Genomic DNA, 18,597 nt, shown 5'->3' on the forward strand with positions numbered 1-18,597 from the left:
TTTCCAATGCTTTTTCCACTAGAGAACTTGCTAGGAAGAGCATCTCTAGATCTATCTGAACCAAACCAAGAAACCAAGTTATTCAAGGTAAAGAAACAGAGCTTTGTGTATGCCTAACAAGTCACAGATAGTTTCTAGAAAGCAAAAGAGGAATTTGCATTAAAGGAAAGAGCAAGCAACTTGTAGCTTAATTTTAAAAAGATGCTTGATAGCAAAACTGCAGGGAAGGGGACAATAGGAACTTTTGATCTCTTCAATTATTCCTGTTTAAGAGACAGCAAAAATGCTTAGAACATGACTGAAAAGCTAAGAGATCTTCCACAGATTGTTTCATTTTAGATATGCTGGTATTCATGAACACTCATTAGACATTACAGGTAAGATTAATCAGAATCAGGCAGCATTTATGTTTTCTGCCCAGGACCCCTCAGCACAAAAAAGAGACAGAGGTGAAATGAATTGCCCACCTTCCTCTGGTGAAAGTAAAGGAAATTCAGATGACTAGGTTAGACAATTTACAATGCCTAACTTTTAGGTCACTAAAGAAGAGATTAATTTCATCTCAACTGACCAAACTGCAAAGCTCAGTTACTGACTGGTTTCCAGCCAAGAGAATGACCTTGACTCTAACCGGTGAGCTTCAGTTCCCACAAGCCAGGGAAATTATGGATTTTAAAACCAATTAGACACTGCCTGGTCAGGTTACTCATTATGTACCTTGTTTCCCCAGGCCTTTTTTTAAGCTCTGTAGAACAGAGAAGAAAAGTGGTGCCCATTCTGTGGAACACTTCAGTATAGAAGAACTCTTTTTTGAAGTCAAAAATGCAAAATGCTTTTTTTCTTCTCATCCTAAGGCCAGCTCAGAAGGTAGACATTTGTTTACAAAGAGGAGACTGGATTTTTGGTGAAATCAAGGACAAAACTTCACTTTGTCAAAGTAAGTATGGAGAAGTATAGGTAGGTATTTTTATATATATATATTCTTTAAATATATATATTTATATGCACACTATATATACACACACATATATAAGTCTACCAGGAGAACTTAAAAGGAGAGTTTATACAATGGGAGGGGGAGAAAGTTTTCTATTCATACTCTGTTTAGATAAGCAGTATATTTCAAACTGAGGACAGTTCTTATTATCTTTTTTGGAATGAGTATGTTTGGATTTTTATTTCAGTGGTAGATATGCTATAACGACTTAAATCTGCATAATAAACCTTGTTAATCATGTTTTGACTAGTGCCAGATGGGTAAACCACCTGGAAAATATAAGACTTAGCCATCCAAGTATTAGAGATTGAGAAAACAGTACTTCTACACATTCAGTAAAATAATCTCTGTGCTGAGAAAAGAAAGCTCAAAGGAAATAGGGTATAGAGGTAAATGAAGTCTACACTGCATCTGAGAGTGGTGACCACAATACAAGCAAAAATACCAAGCTAACTTTTGAAGCAACAGCAGGGGTTACATAGGTCTCAAAGTCTCAGACAAAGCAGCTGAAGCTAGCGTAGTTGTGTCTCCAATGTACTGCTTCCCAAACAGGCTAAATTAAGAAATTAGATTTAAGATGTCCATTCCACAACTACATCTCTGTTTTAATTTATATACAGTATAGTCCATTTCAAATACTTCTTGTGACAAATTTACATAAATATGCATGAAACAGGTCAAGGAAGGAATAATACTCCCCAGAGAGGATTGACAGCAGACAGACAGAAAAACCTTCCTGAATTTTAGCAAGAGTTTGCACCACTTTTTTGTGCAAGTGAGTATAAAACAGAATTAAACACCTTTACTACATTTTGTATTGGAACTACCTATAATTRCTGTGATATGGTGCAGACTTGCAAAAAAGGGGACCTGTTCTCTAATCTAGTAGTGCATCGTGCGCCTAAACAAACAGCTGTCTCTGCACAGACTGGGGGGAGAGGGAGAAACCATGGGAGCAGGCAAGGCTACTTTAATAGCGCAGCTTATCATTTTCAGTTAATTACAGGCCTAGGTGTCTTTGCCGAAGTATAAGTTCCCATTGGATACATTCAGTCCTAGATGCAGAGGAATACTGCTTAAAACTTGGAGGGTTTTGTTTGGTTGGTTTGGTTTTTTGTTTGTTTGTTTGTTTTTACCAGTAAGGTAAAAATCCCAGTAATTGTAATTTGTTTAAATACTAACTACTAATGCATTTAGAACCATTTCCAAAGTATAGTAGAGGATAGTTTCACAGAAGGAAGTATGTTTTTTTGGAGACAAAATTACAACATTGTGATCTGATGAAAGCAAAGAGGGAGGCAAGACTCCTTTATGCTTAAGTGTGAAGACATGCAGAGATCATTTTCCATTCAAAAGAAACTGCTAGTGAAAGGGTCTAGATGGCGCGTACTGGAGGGTGCAAGCACAAAGGTCAGTACTTTGTCGCAAACGCCTGCTGAGTCTCTACCAGAATTGTAAAATGAATTTAACATAACACCTTGAACCCTAAAAACTATAGGCAGCTATTTTAAAATAGGTGTTTACCCAGATTCTTCTACTGAAAGAAGAATTCTATTCAAAATGAGCCAGAATACCAGTTTAAAATCTTGTAATTTTTTTCTTGGGCCAGGGAAAATTCAGAAACATTGCCCCAACACTCCTTTGCTAAGGAGAAATTGGAACTTTTCAGTGAGATAATGTAAACAGTAGAGACAGTCACCTTGAAAACCCCAGACTCATGCAGCAGTGCTGTTTTCAAGAGGTGAAGCAACAGCAATTGGCTGGGCCAAAGAACATCTTAACTCAAAGAGGAACTTCAGCCGTTAGGTAAGCAAATGTCTAGATATCAAATCTAACTGCATTACTTAATTTACAAACTGCTTCTAACAGGGAAGACCCTGAATAGAAGAGGTAGAACACATAACTGAATATGATAAGCAAATGCTAACATCCCATCCGGGCATCAGAGCAATAACAAAAGGAATAAGATCACAATGTGGTGTGGCCAAAGGCCATTACAGAAGTGAGACCAAAGCACAAACAAAATGGGAGATAAGAATTTAAGTTTGCAGTACCGAGTCTAGTCCTGAGAGGACGCCCTGGACACTGAGGCACCTTCTACAGCTTTCTAACCCAAACAATAGCTAGAATTTAAGGTAACGGAGCAACTCTCCTTTTTACTAAGCCCAATAGCGCATAAAAAAAGGGGTAGAAGTAAATCAATTAATTTAAATACCTATCTCCTGCACTGTGTGGCTGCACATTCTGACCTTATTGCCTCTGGGGTTTCAGTGGTTTTTAGCTCCCACATGACATGTTTTTTTCACCACTGTCGATGACAGCCCATCATTGTTGTCTTTCCTTCCGGTCTTTGTGTATGCTCCTGGATAAAATAACCCTTTCCTTTAAGGCACAACAGGGCTACAGTTCCTACCTCCTACAGTTCCTCCTACGCATTTTGTGTTATGGAAGAAACCCCAAATTCTCCAAGCTTAGTTAAGACAGGTTTGTGCTTTATTCCCTGAGAAGACTGTCTTTTCTTTGTAGAAAGTCTTTCTTGAAACCTACTCAAGTTTTTTTTTTGTTTTGTTTTTAACTAGGAAACTGCTTTGTAACTGTAAGGAGATAAACCAAATATACCAAAACACAGCCTTTGTTCCCAGCCTAGAAGCAGACATACATACACTTCATTTTATCTTCCCATCCTTTTCTCCTTGTGAAAGGAAACAGCATTTCCTTCATTTCATACCAGAGGAGATTCTAGACTCTCTCTAAAGTGGTAAATGAAAAGCTGAAGAATTCAATATCTAAATTCAATCTGAGAACCATCAATAGCAGAGCAAAGTAGAAAGACTTCTCAGAGGGAGGAACCCAATAATAGAACTTCACCCTGCTTTGAACAATATGCCGGACCACACGACCATTCAGTGCTTCTCATCTACTCAGAAGTTCAACAGTTGACCAAAAAAATGATGGAAAAAAAGACGTATCAAGGTTGCCAAAGTTATAACAAACAAGTGGTAAGTTGAACCCTGGTAAGTTTCTAGACAAGTTTGTTTGCTAACAGTCACTATAAAACTTTCCACTTGCTAAGAACTCCACAAACCAGTGAAAAGACAGCTCATTAAGACCCAGGGACTTCCAAGCCCAAGATTGTCTCATGAGCTGATTCTTCTCTCCACAGCTCAGTTCCTAGCGCTAAGGAAAGGGCAGGGCAGTTAGATTAACTTCAGATGCTACCCTGTTCCAAGAAAACATATCCATCAGTTCCACACTGAAATTATGTTTCTTTGGCTCTGTCTAAGATGCATATCTAAGGATACCAAAGGATACCACTAAGACTCTTTTGACAGGCTTCTTTGTTTTCTTTCACCGATCAAGGTAGCTTGCAGATCAGATTCTGCTGTAAGCAGAGCAACTGCTAGATTTTACCCTTGTTTCTCTCAGTTTAGAAAATTATGGATGACAGCTCACCATCATACAAAAAAAAAAAAAAAAAAAAAGCAAGCTGGCTCACTAACATTTGTTCAAAAAAGCAAAAAGCCATTTTTTTTCCTTCTTTTTCCTCTACCTCTTGTGCCTCTACCACATTCCCCTTCAAATAAGGAATCCTCTTTTATTTCACCAAGCCTTCCTTCAGAATTCACTACTTCTGACATGAAAAACTCCCTTTCTTCCAAGTTTGTAGTCAGGAATTATGTCCGCCTTTTATAATGCAAGGCATCAGGAATAAGAGAGCATTTTATTTTTCCCAAGCTAAGCAAGTCTTTTAAATCCTCAACTTCTCAAAGATAATACACACCAAAAGACTAACGGGAATACCTGGTCTCCCATCTGTAGATAAAGTTCTTTTTCTCCTGTGCACATGTGCACAGGTATTTTGAAAATTCCAACATAAAAAAAAAGATATTGCTTTTCTGAACAGCCACATCACTCACTATTCTTTCTGAGTGCTTACCTCAGAAGGTTGAACACATTCAGTTTTATTTCCTGCATGGGTGTAATTTTCATGACGCTGTTTTAGAGAYCACGAAGTAAGTTAGCCACAAACATTCTTAAAATTTTTTAGCATTATACTTCTGCTTTGTATGTTCAAGGTCTGTAGGTTCCACCTAGCCTAGTCACAGGAGCAAATTCAAGTCCTTTGCTTCTTTTCTCACCTTTATTTGGTTTTACTAGCAACACCTCCACCATCACTACACTTAACAGCTTTTTTCAGTGTGAAATATCTGCCTTCTATTTATCAAGTATTTCCACTACCTAATTATGAGAAGTGCACCTGACACATGGTAACTAAGGACCACCCGGAATTCAGTAAACTATTAACTTAGAATCATTGTAAGTAACAACTTACGATTTGCCTCAGCAAGCAGCTAAGCCACAGGCGCTCTGAATTTGTGATCTGGCTTTATTTCAGCGAACAAACTTACCAGGTAATCTCCAAGACCAAAGCAGTTTCCCCACAGTGTTTTCGAAGCCACAGTGGCTTCAAAAATAATTTGTGGGGTTTTTTTTAAACCCTATGCATTACCTTTTTATATACTGGAGAAGTATCAACACACACGAAATTTTATTTTCACTTGCTTTTATAGGCTTCTGACTGGCTGTTTGGTAAGTTGAACCATTTTATTCCCTTCCAGCCCCACCCTCTCCCCAAAATCCTTGTCAGCTTGTCTTTTTCCCCACACTTGCGCAGTACCATGCTAGCCAGCTGTACTCCTTTGCTAGTTGTAATAGCTTTAACATCTGTAGTGGGGAGGAACTTACACTGGTCACTCGTCGGTAGATCTGCGCAGCATTTTGGCACTCAGAATAAGGATACTCAGACGTGGCCATCTCTAGCATACACATCCCAAAAGCATATACATCAACGGATTCATCGTATTTCTCCTCATACATCTCGGGGGCCATGAACTCTGGGGTACCTTAAATTAAAAGAACGATTCAGACTCTAAATGTCTCAAAGCGAGCAGAGGCTGCTGGCGTTACTCACCGCAGGAAGCAGCAGATGGGCAGACCTGTGAGACAAGAGAAAGTGGAGGCAAAAAGAAGAGGGAGGAAACCCTTAGTCACTCTGTTGCATCAACATACTTTGTGAGTCTTACATTGCAAGGCCTTTATGGAATAAGAATGTTAAAGTGCTGAGGTAATTCCTGCTTTATGCATGTTAGTCAAGTATCAAAACAGATTAGATCGAGCTGGAGTCAAATGGAGGGGTGGGGATAGAAAGAGGGGAAAACAGTCAGACTAGCCATAGGCTGCAAACCAAATACTAAGGAGAGTTAAGACACTTACCTATTCTCCCTGTAAAAAAGGAGGCACATTAAACCTTGTTTCAAAAATTACCTGACTGCTCTCTGCTGCAAAAGAAATAGCATTGGTAAGAGCCCACAGCTAGTCTCTGACCTCGTGCTTGCCATTTATTTTTTGAAGTAGAATGGTTCAGGAAAGGCCTTGCAATGAAAAACTCTTACAAATATAAATCTTTATGAGAAAGAAGAAAAAGTAATTTTCTGCAAAGGCCACTCACCAGAGCCCTTTTCTTCATATACTTACCTTCCCACCTGCAGTATATTTATAGGCCTACTGCAGATACAGGCATTAGTGAGGGACATCCTACAGTCAAAAATACTTAGAAATACAGAGAGATTGAGTTACAGGCACAGAGAGCGTGAGATTCAACAAGTCCCATTTAAATAGTCTGCAGAAAATTATTGCCCAGTGAAGCATCAGAGCACCCCCCTCTGTAAGCAAAGAGATGGCATTGTATGATCAGATTTACTTTAAGCCAGAGATGCAAGTTTGCTTTTTGCAAATTTAAGCACAGAATTATTTCCTGCAAACACCAGATTCAAGACAGTTTACAGATCATTCAGGATAGCCACATTGTTTGTTTTCACCACACTAAACCAAAAAGAGAACGTAATTGTAGTCAGTTATCCAAAGGCTAACCATTAATGGTTAACAAGATAAGAAGTGGTAATTTTCCAATTATAAGTTTGAGGATAAGAATAATATGTTTAAGAAAACTTAATTTGTTGATACGGTATACATTTCATTTCTATTAATAGTTCCACCTGGTTAAGAAGCAGGAAATATTTTAGTGATAGTTCACAAGACAATTTACAGGTGTGTATCATTCATTTGATCAAGGAATTCAATATAGGACTGTTGAGCAATTTTGCATTTTAGCAAGCTTTAAATATTAGGAGTATGAAGAACAACTTCATTCCCTGCAGCCTATTCACGCAACTATAAAAACAAAGCTGATAAAACCGATTCTTTAAAGGAGTCGCAAGAATGACTATAGTGGTTCCATCCACCCAATAGCCTATATCTGACACAGGCCATTAGTGAATGTTTAAGAAAAAGAACAGAGCAAGTATAAGGCAATACTTCCCCAATATATCCTGCTAACTTACAGAAATCCACATACTAGGGACTTCCCAAAGGTGACAGTATATTACCATCTTTGTATTTAATAGCTTTGATTGACTTTCTTTGATAGACTTTAGTTTCTGCCTACTTGCAGACTTAAGTGTAACAGATTGAATATTAATGCTTGGTGACAATCCAAAGAATTTGGCTGTATAAATTAACATTAGACTAAATATCAAAATGTTGTTAGAAAGAGGAGCTATGTCACCAAAACACATTTGTATGTTTCTTGAAGAAACATTGCTCAGATTTACACGCAGTGAAGCAAGAGTGGTTTTATCAACAATGTTGCACTAAACCGTTGGGCAGGGGAATAAATACATATTTCAAAATACTTAATGTCAATATACAAATACCAAAAGCACAACCAAAACTTTGGCATATAATCTCATCAGAAACACAGAATGACCTCAACAGCCCATTTTGGGGCTCTGACCATGTACCTTCAAAAACTTGCTTAAAAGACTCAAGTTTCCAAGTAGGCAGACTGGCTCACCAGCCTCCAAGACAAGAGAGGCTTACCTATCACACTTTTGGCAAAAGAAGCTCGTTTCAGAGTTGCCAGACCCAGGTCTCCAATCTTGACTGATCCAGTGGGGCCAGTAATGAAGATGTTGTCACATTTTAAGTCTCTGTGGATAATGGGAGGAGTGCGTGTGTGTAGAAATTGCAAGCCTTTCAGTATCTGACGGCACCAGCTTCGTAGCACTTTGATTTTCATCACTTTAAATCTTTTCAAATACCTAAGGAAAAAGTAACAGTAGGTTATACATGTTCCAAGGTCAGTCATTAYGATAACTAGACAGCTGACTTGCTAAGTTTAGAGGCATACAAATAGTTAAAACTGTACACATTACAACATCACATTATCTACTCATTTAAGAGTTCGCTCTACCTTTTACCCTTAAAGTGCTCTAAGTAGTTATAGCCCTCTCCTTGACTGAATAAAAGAAGTGGGAGGTGAGGAGAGGCAGAAAAGAGCAAAAAATGCTAAAGATCAATGAAGTAAGGAGCTGTTGCAAATGGTGCAAAAACTATGAAGTCAAAACCAAGACTGAGCTATCAATATTAGTCCAAGCACCTTGGCCAAGGATTCCACGCTAAACTGGAAACCTGCTTCAAATTTACTTGTTGAGTTTGTCAAGCAAGTCAGAAATTCACAGAGATCACATCCCTAGGGGAGGACAGGGTCTGATCATTTGAATCAGACTGATACTACTCGCTGCTTCAGAAAAATAGAGCAGGGGGAAGGGAAGAAAAGCAGACAGAAGAAAAGCAGATCTTTATGTAGGCTCTGCCAAAGAATTGGTGTGGAACAGTTTATGTATAAAGTCAGTATGTCTTTGCAGGAAAAACATGGCCCAGCCTGAAGTGCTCTAATGTTGCCCCTTTTAAAATCCATAGCAGAAGAGTCAAAATTGATCCCGAAAATATTTTCTAGTGCTTGTGACATAAGAGTATGATCTTATTCTACTCCTTAACTTCAACAGATTAGAGATGCTATAAAGTGAACAACCTATCAGAGTACACAAATGCTTTCTGGTAGCACAGTAGGTGACGAACATGTCTTAAGCTGGTATATTCTCTCATTCTCTCTTTGGGTAAATCCATTTAAAGTGAAGAACTCTTTCCTTCTCTTCCTTTTTAAAAAATATGAACTAAAATGTATTTAGAAAAGGAACTGTTGAAAAAGTATGCTTTGTACAGGGAGGACTTTAATTCTTATTCAGCTAGCATTGCTCAGTTCAAGCCTGAACAGTTTTAAAATAAAGCAAGACTAGTGGCAAATTCTGCGACCACTATGAAGTTTAACAGTCATAATCTTGAAGTAAAACCAAGGTAGGTACATTATCCCATGGCAGTGTTCTGCATATCCACTCTACATATCCACTTGATGAGGAGAACAAGTCCTGATGAAATTACTTGGACTAATGCCAACATAAAAACTCAAGACATTAGTAATCCCTGCTATTTTAATTTCTCCAGTTCAAAGAAAGACTTGGAAATTAAGTTGATAGCAATTATCTTGCTGTGGAAGCAGATCTGTAAAAGCAATCAGGACCTAGTTCCATACGGAAATCACAAAACAGAATGTAAAGAAAGGCAGGGGAAAAGCCAAGCCAAGGAAGGAGACAAACCAAAGGAGGTTCTGGATCCCATCAACTACCACTTGAATTTTTGCTATTGACACAACCCTCATTCATCTCCCTTGAGCTTGTTCCAAAGATCACATGGCAGGGGCACTTCAGTTCAGCATCTGGAATCCCTAATTACATTCTTGGTTTCAAATACACTAGTATACTGCCAGCTTCTCACTCTTAAAGGACCTGGGCCCAGACCGTCACGCAGCATACTGCGGTGTTGCTGTAGTTTTTCCAAAACATTGTCATGAACTAAGTCACATGTCACTTAAGGCAGAAAACATTTTAAAACGAARTCATGTATAAATATATGAATGCAAAAGACAACCATATCATCTAGCATGTTTTTATGTTTCTTACAGTCATAGGATAACTCAGGTTGGAAGGGACCTCAGGAGGTGTCAAGTCTAACCTCCTGCTCAAGGCACGGTCAGCCATGAGGTCAGATTAGGTTGCTCAGGGCTTTATCCAGTCAGGTCTTGAAAATCGTCAAGGATGGACACCGCACAGCCTCTCTGGGCAACCTGTTCCACTGCCTGACCATCGCTATTGTGAAGAAGTTTCTCTTTAAACACAATCTGAACCTCTCTTATTTCAATTTGTGCCCGTTGCCTCTTATCCTCCCACCATGCACCCACGTGAAGAGCCTGACTCAGTCTTCTTGATCTCCTCATAGGCACTGGAAGGCTGCTCTTCGGTCTCCCAAAGGTTCCTTTTCTCCAAACTGAGCAAGCCCAGTTCCCTCAGTCTCTCCTCGCACTGTAAGTGCTCCAGCCCCCAGCCATCTTGGCGGCCCTCTGCTGAACTTGCTCCCATTTAACTGATGTTGCTCCTGTCTATTTTACAAGGTAGCAGTCAATAAAAAAAAACAACAAACAAAAAATCCCCAAAAAACAAAAACCATTGATCTTTGCACAGAATAAAAGCAAAAAGACTTTCTTAATGAATTAGGAGGTTAGACTTGAGCTTCAAGGAATGGAGAGAAATAGGAACTAAAATTTGGCTATCTCTGTCAACCTCTTTCTTAGTCCAAAGGTTGCTGCTCTATCATAACATTTCATCTCTGCAAGCCAGAGAAACRTTACTAAGTTAGCAGAAATAGTTGCAAAAGTATGTGTCCTACCAGAAAACTGCCACATTTGTGTAAAGCAGAATAAGAACACACACTACAGTGCCCTTAGGAGACAAAACTAGTGGCTGAGACTTAAGTCAAAAAGAAATCATTGCCTTCATCAGTAGCATAATTAAAACCAAAATAAACAACTGAATTCAGTTTTTCCAATATTTTAATTCCATGTTAGTCTACATGATCAGAAAGCAATTAAATTCTTACAATACTTGAGTTGTGTAACTGTTTTTCTATTGCTGTGCAGAGGTTCATGGATTTTTATTTTGTGCAAAATTAGAAATTTGCCCAGACAGCAATTGAAAAGGAAGAATCCACAGTATTTTTTTACTTTATGTGTACGTATATATATATTTAAAAGTATACAAAAATGATAAAGCATCAGAAAAAGTTACTTCAAAATGCCACCACACTTTTGTGTTCATAACTTTTCTTCCTCCTACATCAAGCAGCTACAACGCCCATGTCCCACACCTCAAAAAGCGGAAAACATCATTTAGATTAAAAGCAAATATGATAAACATACTGAAAAATATGGAAGCGATACTTAGTTAAATTTCATAACCAAAACCAAGGCTGCAGTATAAATTTAGGAATATGGCACAGGTACACAAAATACTTAGTGATATTAATTGTGGCAAATCAGAAAATTCTCATATAGTCTGTCTGTCAGGTCTCAAGTAAAGCAGACAAGACTAAACTAAACTACAGTTATAAAGCATAAGCTAAATAGTAGAGGAAAACAACACAGGTCTACAGCTTTAAAAGATCTCAAGTTGAAAAGAACATTAGTTCTTTCTGGACAAAATAAATATACCCTCATAATTTAGAGTGCAAAATAACCTTACAGTGAGAAAGTGTGAATTATTTCTTCCTACAAAACAAGTTACTTTATAATTGTCTACTAGTCTTTCCTTATCTTGTTCATGCCACCATATAATAGGCCAGTCCAGACATTAAAATGTGCTATGGAAAGGAAGGAGGAAGAAAGGGAGAAAAAGCAGTTAAATTTAAGACCATATGTTCTGGCATAAAGAAAGGTAAAGTGAACAAATTCTAACTTTAAATAGAAGTATCCATAAAGAGGTGTAAAACCTTTATTATTGCCCTGAGCACAGTACTTGAAGCAACAGATCTATGATTTTATCTTAAGTAACTTAAAATTAATCTCCAAAAAGTCTTCCCTGAACATATGTATATAAAGAAAATTACTGCATCTTTAGCTCTCCAGCACTATTTCAAGAGACAAGCAGTTCCCTATAATTGCAATCCAGAATCCCAATGGACATTTTTTTCTTGCTTTAAGCATGTCCATTTGTGGCTATCAGTAAGCATCACAATAAAAGAACCCACAGGACATTCAGGCTATTTTAAACAAATGGATTACAAATTCTTTCCAGCCGCTACAGGCTGCTTTGAATGACTCTCAGCGACTTAAATGGTACTGAATTAAGACAAATGACCCACAATCCCTGAATTGCAAGCTCTGGCGATTTTATTTCCAATAGATTACTTGTAATTTGATGTTCCTGAACAAGCTCACAGCTCTGCAAGTTTCTACAGTGCAGGCAAAGGTGCAAGATTCAGTGCAACTCCCTGTAAGCTTTAAGTACCACTAGAGGGCTCTCGCAGCAGTTTAATTTCCTAGTGTCTACTTAACACTGTCTTAAAGACAGATGCAGTTTCACCCCGCCACTTCACAGCTTGAAATTCCAGGTGACGACTTAATTTCAGCAACGATTTCAGATTTTTGTTAGGTACTACTTCATAAAGTTTAAACTAAATAAAATTTCTTCTCTTTATATATTATTTGTATTGTAGCAACACCCAATACCTCCCAAAAGACGTGAATTAGATTGTGCTTTGAACTTCACAAAGTAGTTTACACTCTAAACAGAAGGCAACTTGAGAGAAAATAAAAGATTTCAAGTGAAAAGACAGCACTGCCCTCCTGAACTCTCAAAATCTGAAAGTTTTCGTGTATGTGCTTCCTAGGAGGTCACAAGCAGGAACATGACACGCTTGCTAACTTAAAGGATGTTTCACCGCACCCTGTAGTGCTAGTAAGACTCCTCTTGACCAAAAATCACCCTGTGTAAGTTTAGCCCTCAGTGAGAGGACTCTGTCCTCACTTATCCCAAAATATGACATATTTTTGGTGCTCTTGATTATCATTTGCTTTAACATGCTTCAATTTACTCACGTTTTCAGTGTTCCAGATGTCATGAGTTCCGTCACAAGAACGATACATTTTTTTCCTTTGACTGTAGACTCCCAGGAATCATAGAACCGGACAATATTGGGATGCTGGAGTCCTTTCAGCATCCCAGCTTCCTCTTTAAATCTTTGTCGTTCTGACTTGGACAGTTTCCGATCCTAATGAGAAAGAAAAGGTAAGTAAGAAATCTTTGCTTTATTTTCTAGCCAGAGAGGCACCAACTTGAAAAACAAGTTGCCAATTCTTACTTGTCCATTCATAGTACCCAACTATCTTTGAAACACCATTTTGTTTGCAATTGCACTTAAAGAGTCTGTTTGGAAGAGACTATTACAGCCTTTTATTTCATTTAATTTTCCTCACAATCCAACTGCTCTCAGAGGTAAACACAGTGAGTCTGTAGAGTATCTCCTCTTCATGTTTCCTCCTCCCCTACCTGAAAGTTATTTTCACGAGAATTAATGTTTGACTGGGGCAGGGGGGAGGGAAAGGGGGATGCAACAACCTAAAATATTAAAAACGTTCAAGGCTAGGCAAAACAAAATCGTTTCTACAACGTTTCTCAGACTCCGCATGCATGTGTGTGTGCGTGTATGTATATAAATAGTATACAAATTTATACAACATATAAACATATATATGTGTGTGTGCATATAAAATATATGTATGCATGTTTAGAAAATCTTTTGTTATTCCTATGCATATAATATCCAGACCAGCAGTAACAGACTGAATTAACTCTCCACGTAGGGGGAAAAGTATCAAACCCCTAACACACAGGATACATTTATAATGTTACAAGAACAAGCAAATTTGGGTTAGATTTTCTTTAATTAAAAGCATAACCTCACAGCTGAGGAAATTCCCTATAATCCAGTATCAAGGAAAACAAAAAGAAAATTACACTAGAGATGGAGAGCAATCTTTTGGCCAGAGACCTATCATGAAAAAGCATTCCTGGACTTCACTACTGTATCATCTAGCAACAGCCAGCTTTCCAACAGAATTGAGACTGTAACCTGCTATTACCAGCCTCAGTTGCACATGCCAAAAGAAAAGAGTCTCAACGTGTTACTCAGTTTAGTAATGTACAGTCTCAATCAGATTGATCAACTGACATAGCTTGAATTCATATGCAGGTAGTATTAAGAAAAAATTTCAGGATACACTAAAAAACCAGGATTTTAGAATCATTGTTTCAAGCATAGTTATTTATGAATAACCGGTGAGTTCTTTGTCAAATCTGAAGGATAATTTTAGGTCACTTCATTGCATATTTCCTTTTCAGTTAAAAGGAGGTGGTATAAATAAGCAGAGTTGACTTATGCTGTTCACAACCTCCTATTGTCCCCCAGGGCAGCAATTCCTCTTCCTTTGTTAACAGTTAATGTGTTTTCTCAATACTATTCAGCCATACTAATGTCTAAACCATCCTCTATTCATCTAGATTAATAACTTTTCCAAGATGTCTACAGAGCATCCTTGAGCACGGACAAGCTTGGATTCTTTCCAAATGAAGTCCCCGTTTCCAGAATGGGGAAAGATTTCCAGGTAAAAGTTAACAAACAGATTTGAATTTACTTTGGGATCAGTAGCTTATCAGCGCTTATAAATATCAAGCGCACACATACTTTTACAGTTCCGTTTAGGAAAATGCTGAATTCTTAGGTGCCACAAATTAAACCCAGAAATATCAAAAGCATTCAAAGCTGCAACTATTTCCCTCTGCAGAAATTAGCACTACCATTCCCTCTCACTCTTAGGAAAGCATACTTAAACAAACATAAGCTCTGGTGGAACACTTTTTTTAGAAATACTGAGCAAGCACATTTATTTAGGTATTCACATCTGCTTAGGTTTTTTGAATATGGAAGTGATCCTTCTATTTGAGCTGCCTTACACATCCAATACCTTTCCTTTCTTTACAATAAACAGGGCAGTACAAGTTCTGCTCAAGAGCAGTTAACTGAGTGCTACCAGCAGCTGAGATACAGAAAAGCAGTGAGCTGCTAGAGGTACATCAGTCAACCTATCATACACACAGACTGCTAAATAAACTCTCAATACGTCAAACAATACAAAATTACAATAAAATAATCAATTTTACAGTGAAAATGAAGCACAGCATTCTCAGATTCTGCACTGGATCTATATAATCCACATTTTAAAACTAGGGTATAGCTGTAAATCCAATTATTATACATGGCAATTTAAAAAAAAAAAGATTACAACAACTACTTCTATATTACTTTTAAATTTAGTTAGGTACTATGAACACCCATATTCATTTTAGGCCACAAACTAGATTTTAGATACWCATTTGGATTAAGTTTCCTTTATTTTGTGCTCTCTAATAAGCCCTCTCCCACAAACATTGCTAACCAATTTTAGACTACACTTCACATTAAATTCTCATTTTAACTACATGTCTAATCCCCATTAAGGACCTCAGTTTTCCCTACCACTATACTACTAGCTCCAAATAGAAACCAGCAAGTGCTAATCACTCTTATCAACAACCAGGCTCCTAACAGGCACACGTTTTAAGTCATTTCTCTTTCTGGTCACATCAACGGTTTCGTGTTCCTGCAAACATACCTGTGACATTTGAAACAGACCCTCAAAACTTGAAGGCCAGCATTTAAAACACACACACACAAAACAATGGCAGTATACTAAGTAATTCAACACTTCTTTGAAAGTCACGGTGCCCCAAYAAACTGGGACAAGTTTGGACACAAACACAGGCTAACAGATTTCACTCAGGGAATAACAGCTATGTTTTTGCAACCAAGGAGACACTGCATCTTACAGTAGCATACTGCAGCAGCAAAAGGTAACATTAAACAGAGCTGTAAGAAAAGGACAGAGGAGCCACTTGTTTCACCCGACTGGTAACACGTACTACCTTCAACAACCCTCATTTCCTTGGCTACTTGACCCATAAACTCATGCATAACTGAGTTACTAATATTCTTTTTCCTAAAGAAAAGCTAATGCCAGCTTTAAAAAAAGTGCAGATATCTAAAAAAAAATAGTTTTCAAGAAGATCACATGTGCAGTTATACCACCAAAACGTACTGGCATACACGACCATATATACTTGTACAAATTACATGCTTAGTGAAACCTGAAAATAGTTTACTACAGTTTAATGATTTAAAAAAAAGTTGCAAGTACATTTTCAAAACTTGAATATTTTGTATCCCAAAACCTTACAACTCGTTAGTTCTACAGTAAGATTCCTGTATGTGCAGAGATGGACTCGAACAAAGCCCATGCCAAATATTATATTTTGGCATCCCTTGAGCTGTTAGCACAGGCAAACATAACAACTTCTGTCTTAAAGGCAGGAGTTCCTCTTTCTTGTAGAAACATGCCATTTAAGCAGCTGCAGCTACTAAAACATCGAGAGGCAAGAAAACAGAACGCCATATTTAATCTGTAGGACCGAAAAACGGTGTTACCACCCCACATTAGGTTGGAATAGTCGGGGAAAAGCAGCAGAACGAAAACTTGCTATTGCACAAAATCCACACAGTTTCTGTACAACAGAGCTCTAGCAGAAAGAAGAAAAGCTGTGATCACTTAAAGAGAATTTAAAAGGACGTTTTTCAAGAATTTGGGAGGGACAGAGCTGTCATGATCCTCAGTTACAGGCACGTACTCTAAGAGATTCAAAATCCCAGGTCTACCTTTCCAAAATGCAGCTACTGGGGGCACTATTCAGATTCCCCACGGACCACATACAGCAACAGGACCCTGCAGGAATGCAATAGCCACTCTTGCTCCAGCTCTAACCCCACCTCTAAAGAGGCAGAAAAAAGTTTGTGGCATATCATTCAAAATAACACTTGGTTAATTTATATCAGTGGTGGTTCAAATAAACAGACCTATGCCCTAAAGTCTTTTTCCTGCGGGGTCTAAATAGGTATACAGATGGATCGTTTCAGCTTGCATTTGCTGTTTTGCTCCAGTAACAAAACCAGAGGTTTCACAACTGAACATTCCAGTATCAAAATTGTAGGGCTGGTTAAACCAATTTAATGCTTTTTCTCCTTTTTTGTTTTCTAAATCAAACAGCTAGAAACTAAAAAATGAAAGATACATGAGATGCTTTAAGTCTGGAAAATGTATCCAATTTTATAAAGAGGAGAAATCACTTTAAGAACAATTAGTGGTATACAGTTTGATATCCTGTCCTTCAAAGATCAGTTTGTTTTGGAATCCCTACTAGTAACATTCAAAAATGTTCCTCCAACCATTTTTTTCCTCCAATCATTCTTTTAAGCCTATAATGATGCAACCTTAGGCGGACAAGACAAACCCCTAAGCCTAGAAATCAGCAAGCAATCATATTCTTGTATCCCAATTAGCACATGCTGAGCCTATGTAGCCCAAATATTTTAAAATATACAAGCTGTCAAACTCTAGAAGAGTTTGCTTCCTAAAATAGATTTAACTGTCCCACAAAAGGGACAGCATCGTTCTTCCTGAACTGATAGCTTCCCCCAAGGACTTCAGTATCACATCCCAATCACTGGGCTCCCCCTTAGAGCAAACTAAAACAGATGCATCAAGCCCACTCCACTCATTTCATTCATTCCTTTCCACCTACATTAAATTGTTTTGACAAGCCAGAACAAACAGCAAGGCTTCCCAGCACATGACCAGTAGCTCTGTGGTGCCAGGGGCCTGAACAGAGACAGGCAGCAAGGGAAACAATTGTTCGGCTCAGTATCATTCAATAACCTTTTCTTGGCAGATTGCATTTATCCATGTACTTCCCTCCGATTTCTTTTGGTCAGAAGCCAGCTATCAGAGCTATTTGGGTTATTTAATGTAAGACAAGGATCTTGGCCATTCATGGTGAACCAGGTACAGGCTTACCCTTTCATTACCGTATTTAATTCACAGGAGGAAGAACTACACACAGAACTATCACCCTCCTTCTATTCCTGTGCCAAGGTGCTTTATATAAACGCACAAGAAATTAGCTGCTGTACCAAACCACAAAAATCGAGGTTCATCTGCTCAAAGTGTCTATATTCATCTGGTGAACCTTTTACAGCTTAATGTCTATTCAGCCTGCTTCTTAACTGAGGACAGGGAATACACCTCTGATACCTAAACTAATCTTAAGTTTCGAATGGGCTGCTTATACACCATCCAATAGGTTCTAGTCAGGTTTCTTTCCTTCAGTTTTCATTACTAACTTTCTGCAGCCTGAGTTTTGTCCCAGGAACACCGTGACAAGAAGTCACACACATGCATGGCACATCGCAATGCTGCACAACCTGGCTCAGACACCGAAGCAGCAGAACTGCACTAGCAAAGCCTGGTACTCCGCTCGTGCTGAATACAGAGCACAGCTGTTTGGCCCAAGCTCAAGTAAGGGTCTCACCCCCACTATCCATTTTTACTAACTGACACCAAAGAGTACTAAAACCACCTGACTTAAATTATAGGCCAATTCAGCAATTTTAAAGAAAAAAAATGTTTCAAAGCATTAATACAGTAGACATTCAGAACTGCAGGTCAAAGACCAAGCTTTAGAAGTTGCCTAGGAAAACTCTATGCATTAGGAAAACTGCGAATAATCGATACTTTATACTAACAGAAAAAACTGGCATTTATACTCAACTGGCATTAAACGGACACAGCTATGCACTAGAGCCACACTGCATTTTGTTCTCAA

General features: G+C 38.2%; 1 protein-coding gene across 1 annotated transcript in view; it reads right to left on the minus strand.

Moving 5' to 3' along the window:
• Positions 1-18,597, minus strand: part of WNK1 (WNK lysine deficient protein kinase 1) — a gene marked incomplete at its 5' end in the record, with an annotated part of 110,683 nt that overhangs the window by 61,354 nt on the left and 30,732 nt on the right. The window contains 3 exons of the mRNA XM_026070333.1: positions 5,744-5,901; positions 7,937-8,157; positions 12,885-13,057. Of these exons, the coding sequence (XP_025926118.1) occupies positions 5,744-5,901; positions 7,937-8,157; positions 12,885-13,057 (552 nt within the window). The remainder of the gene's footprint in view (positions 1-5,743; positions 5,902-7,936; positions 8,158-12,884; positions 13,058-18,597) is intronic.

This window comes from Apteryx rowi, unplaced genomic scaffold (assembly GCF_003343035.1).
Source record: "Apteryx rowi isolate R43461 unplaced genomic scaffold, aptRow1 scaffold_31, whole genome shotgun sequence".
In the NCBI taxonomy this organism is placed as follows: domain Eukaryota; kingdom Metazoa; phylum Chordata; class Aves; order Apterygiformes; family Apterygidae; genus Apteryx; species Apteryx rowi.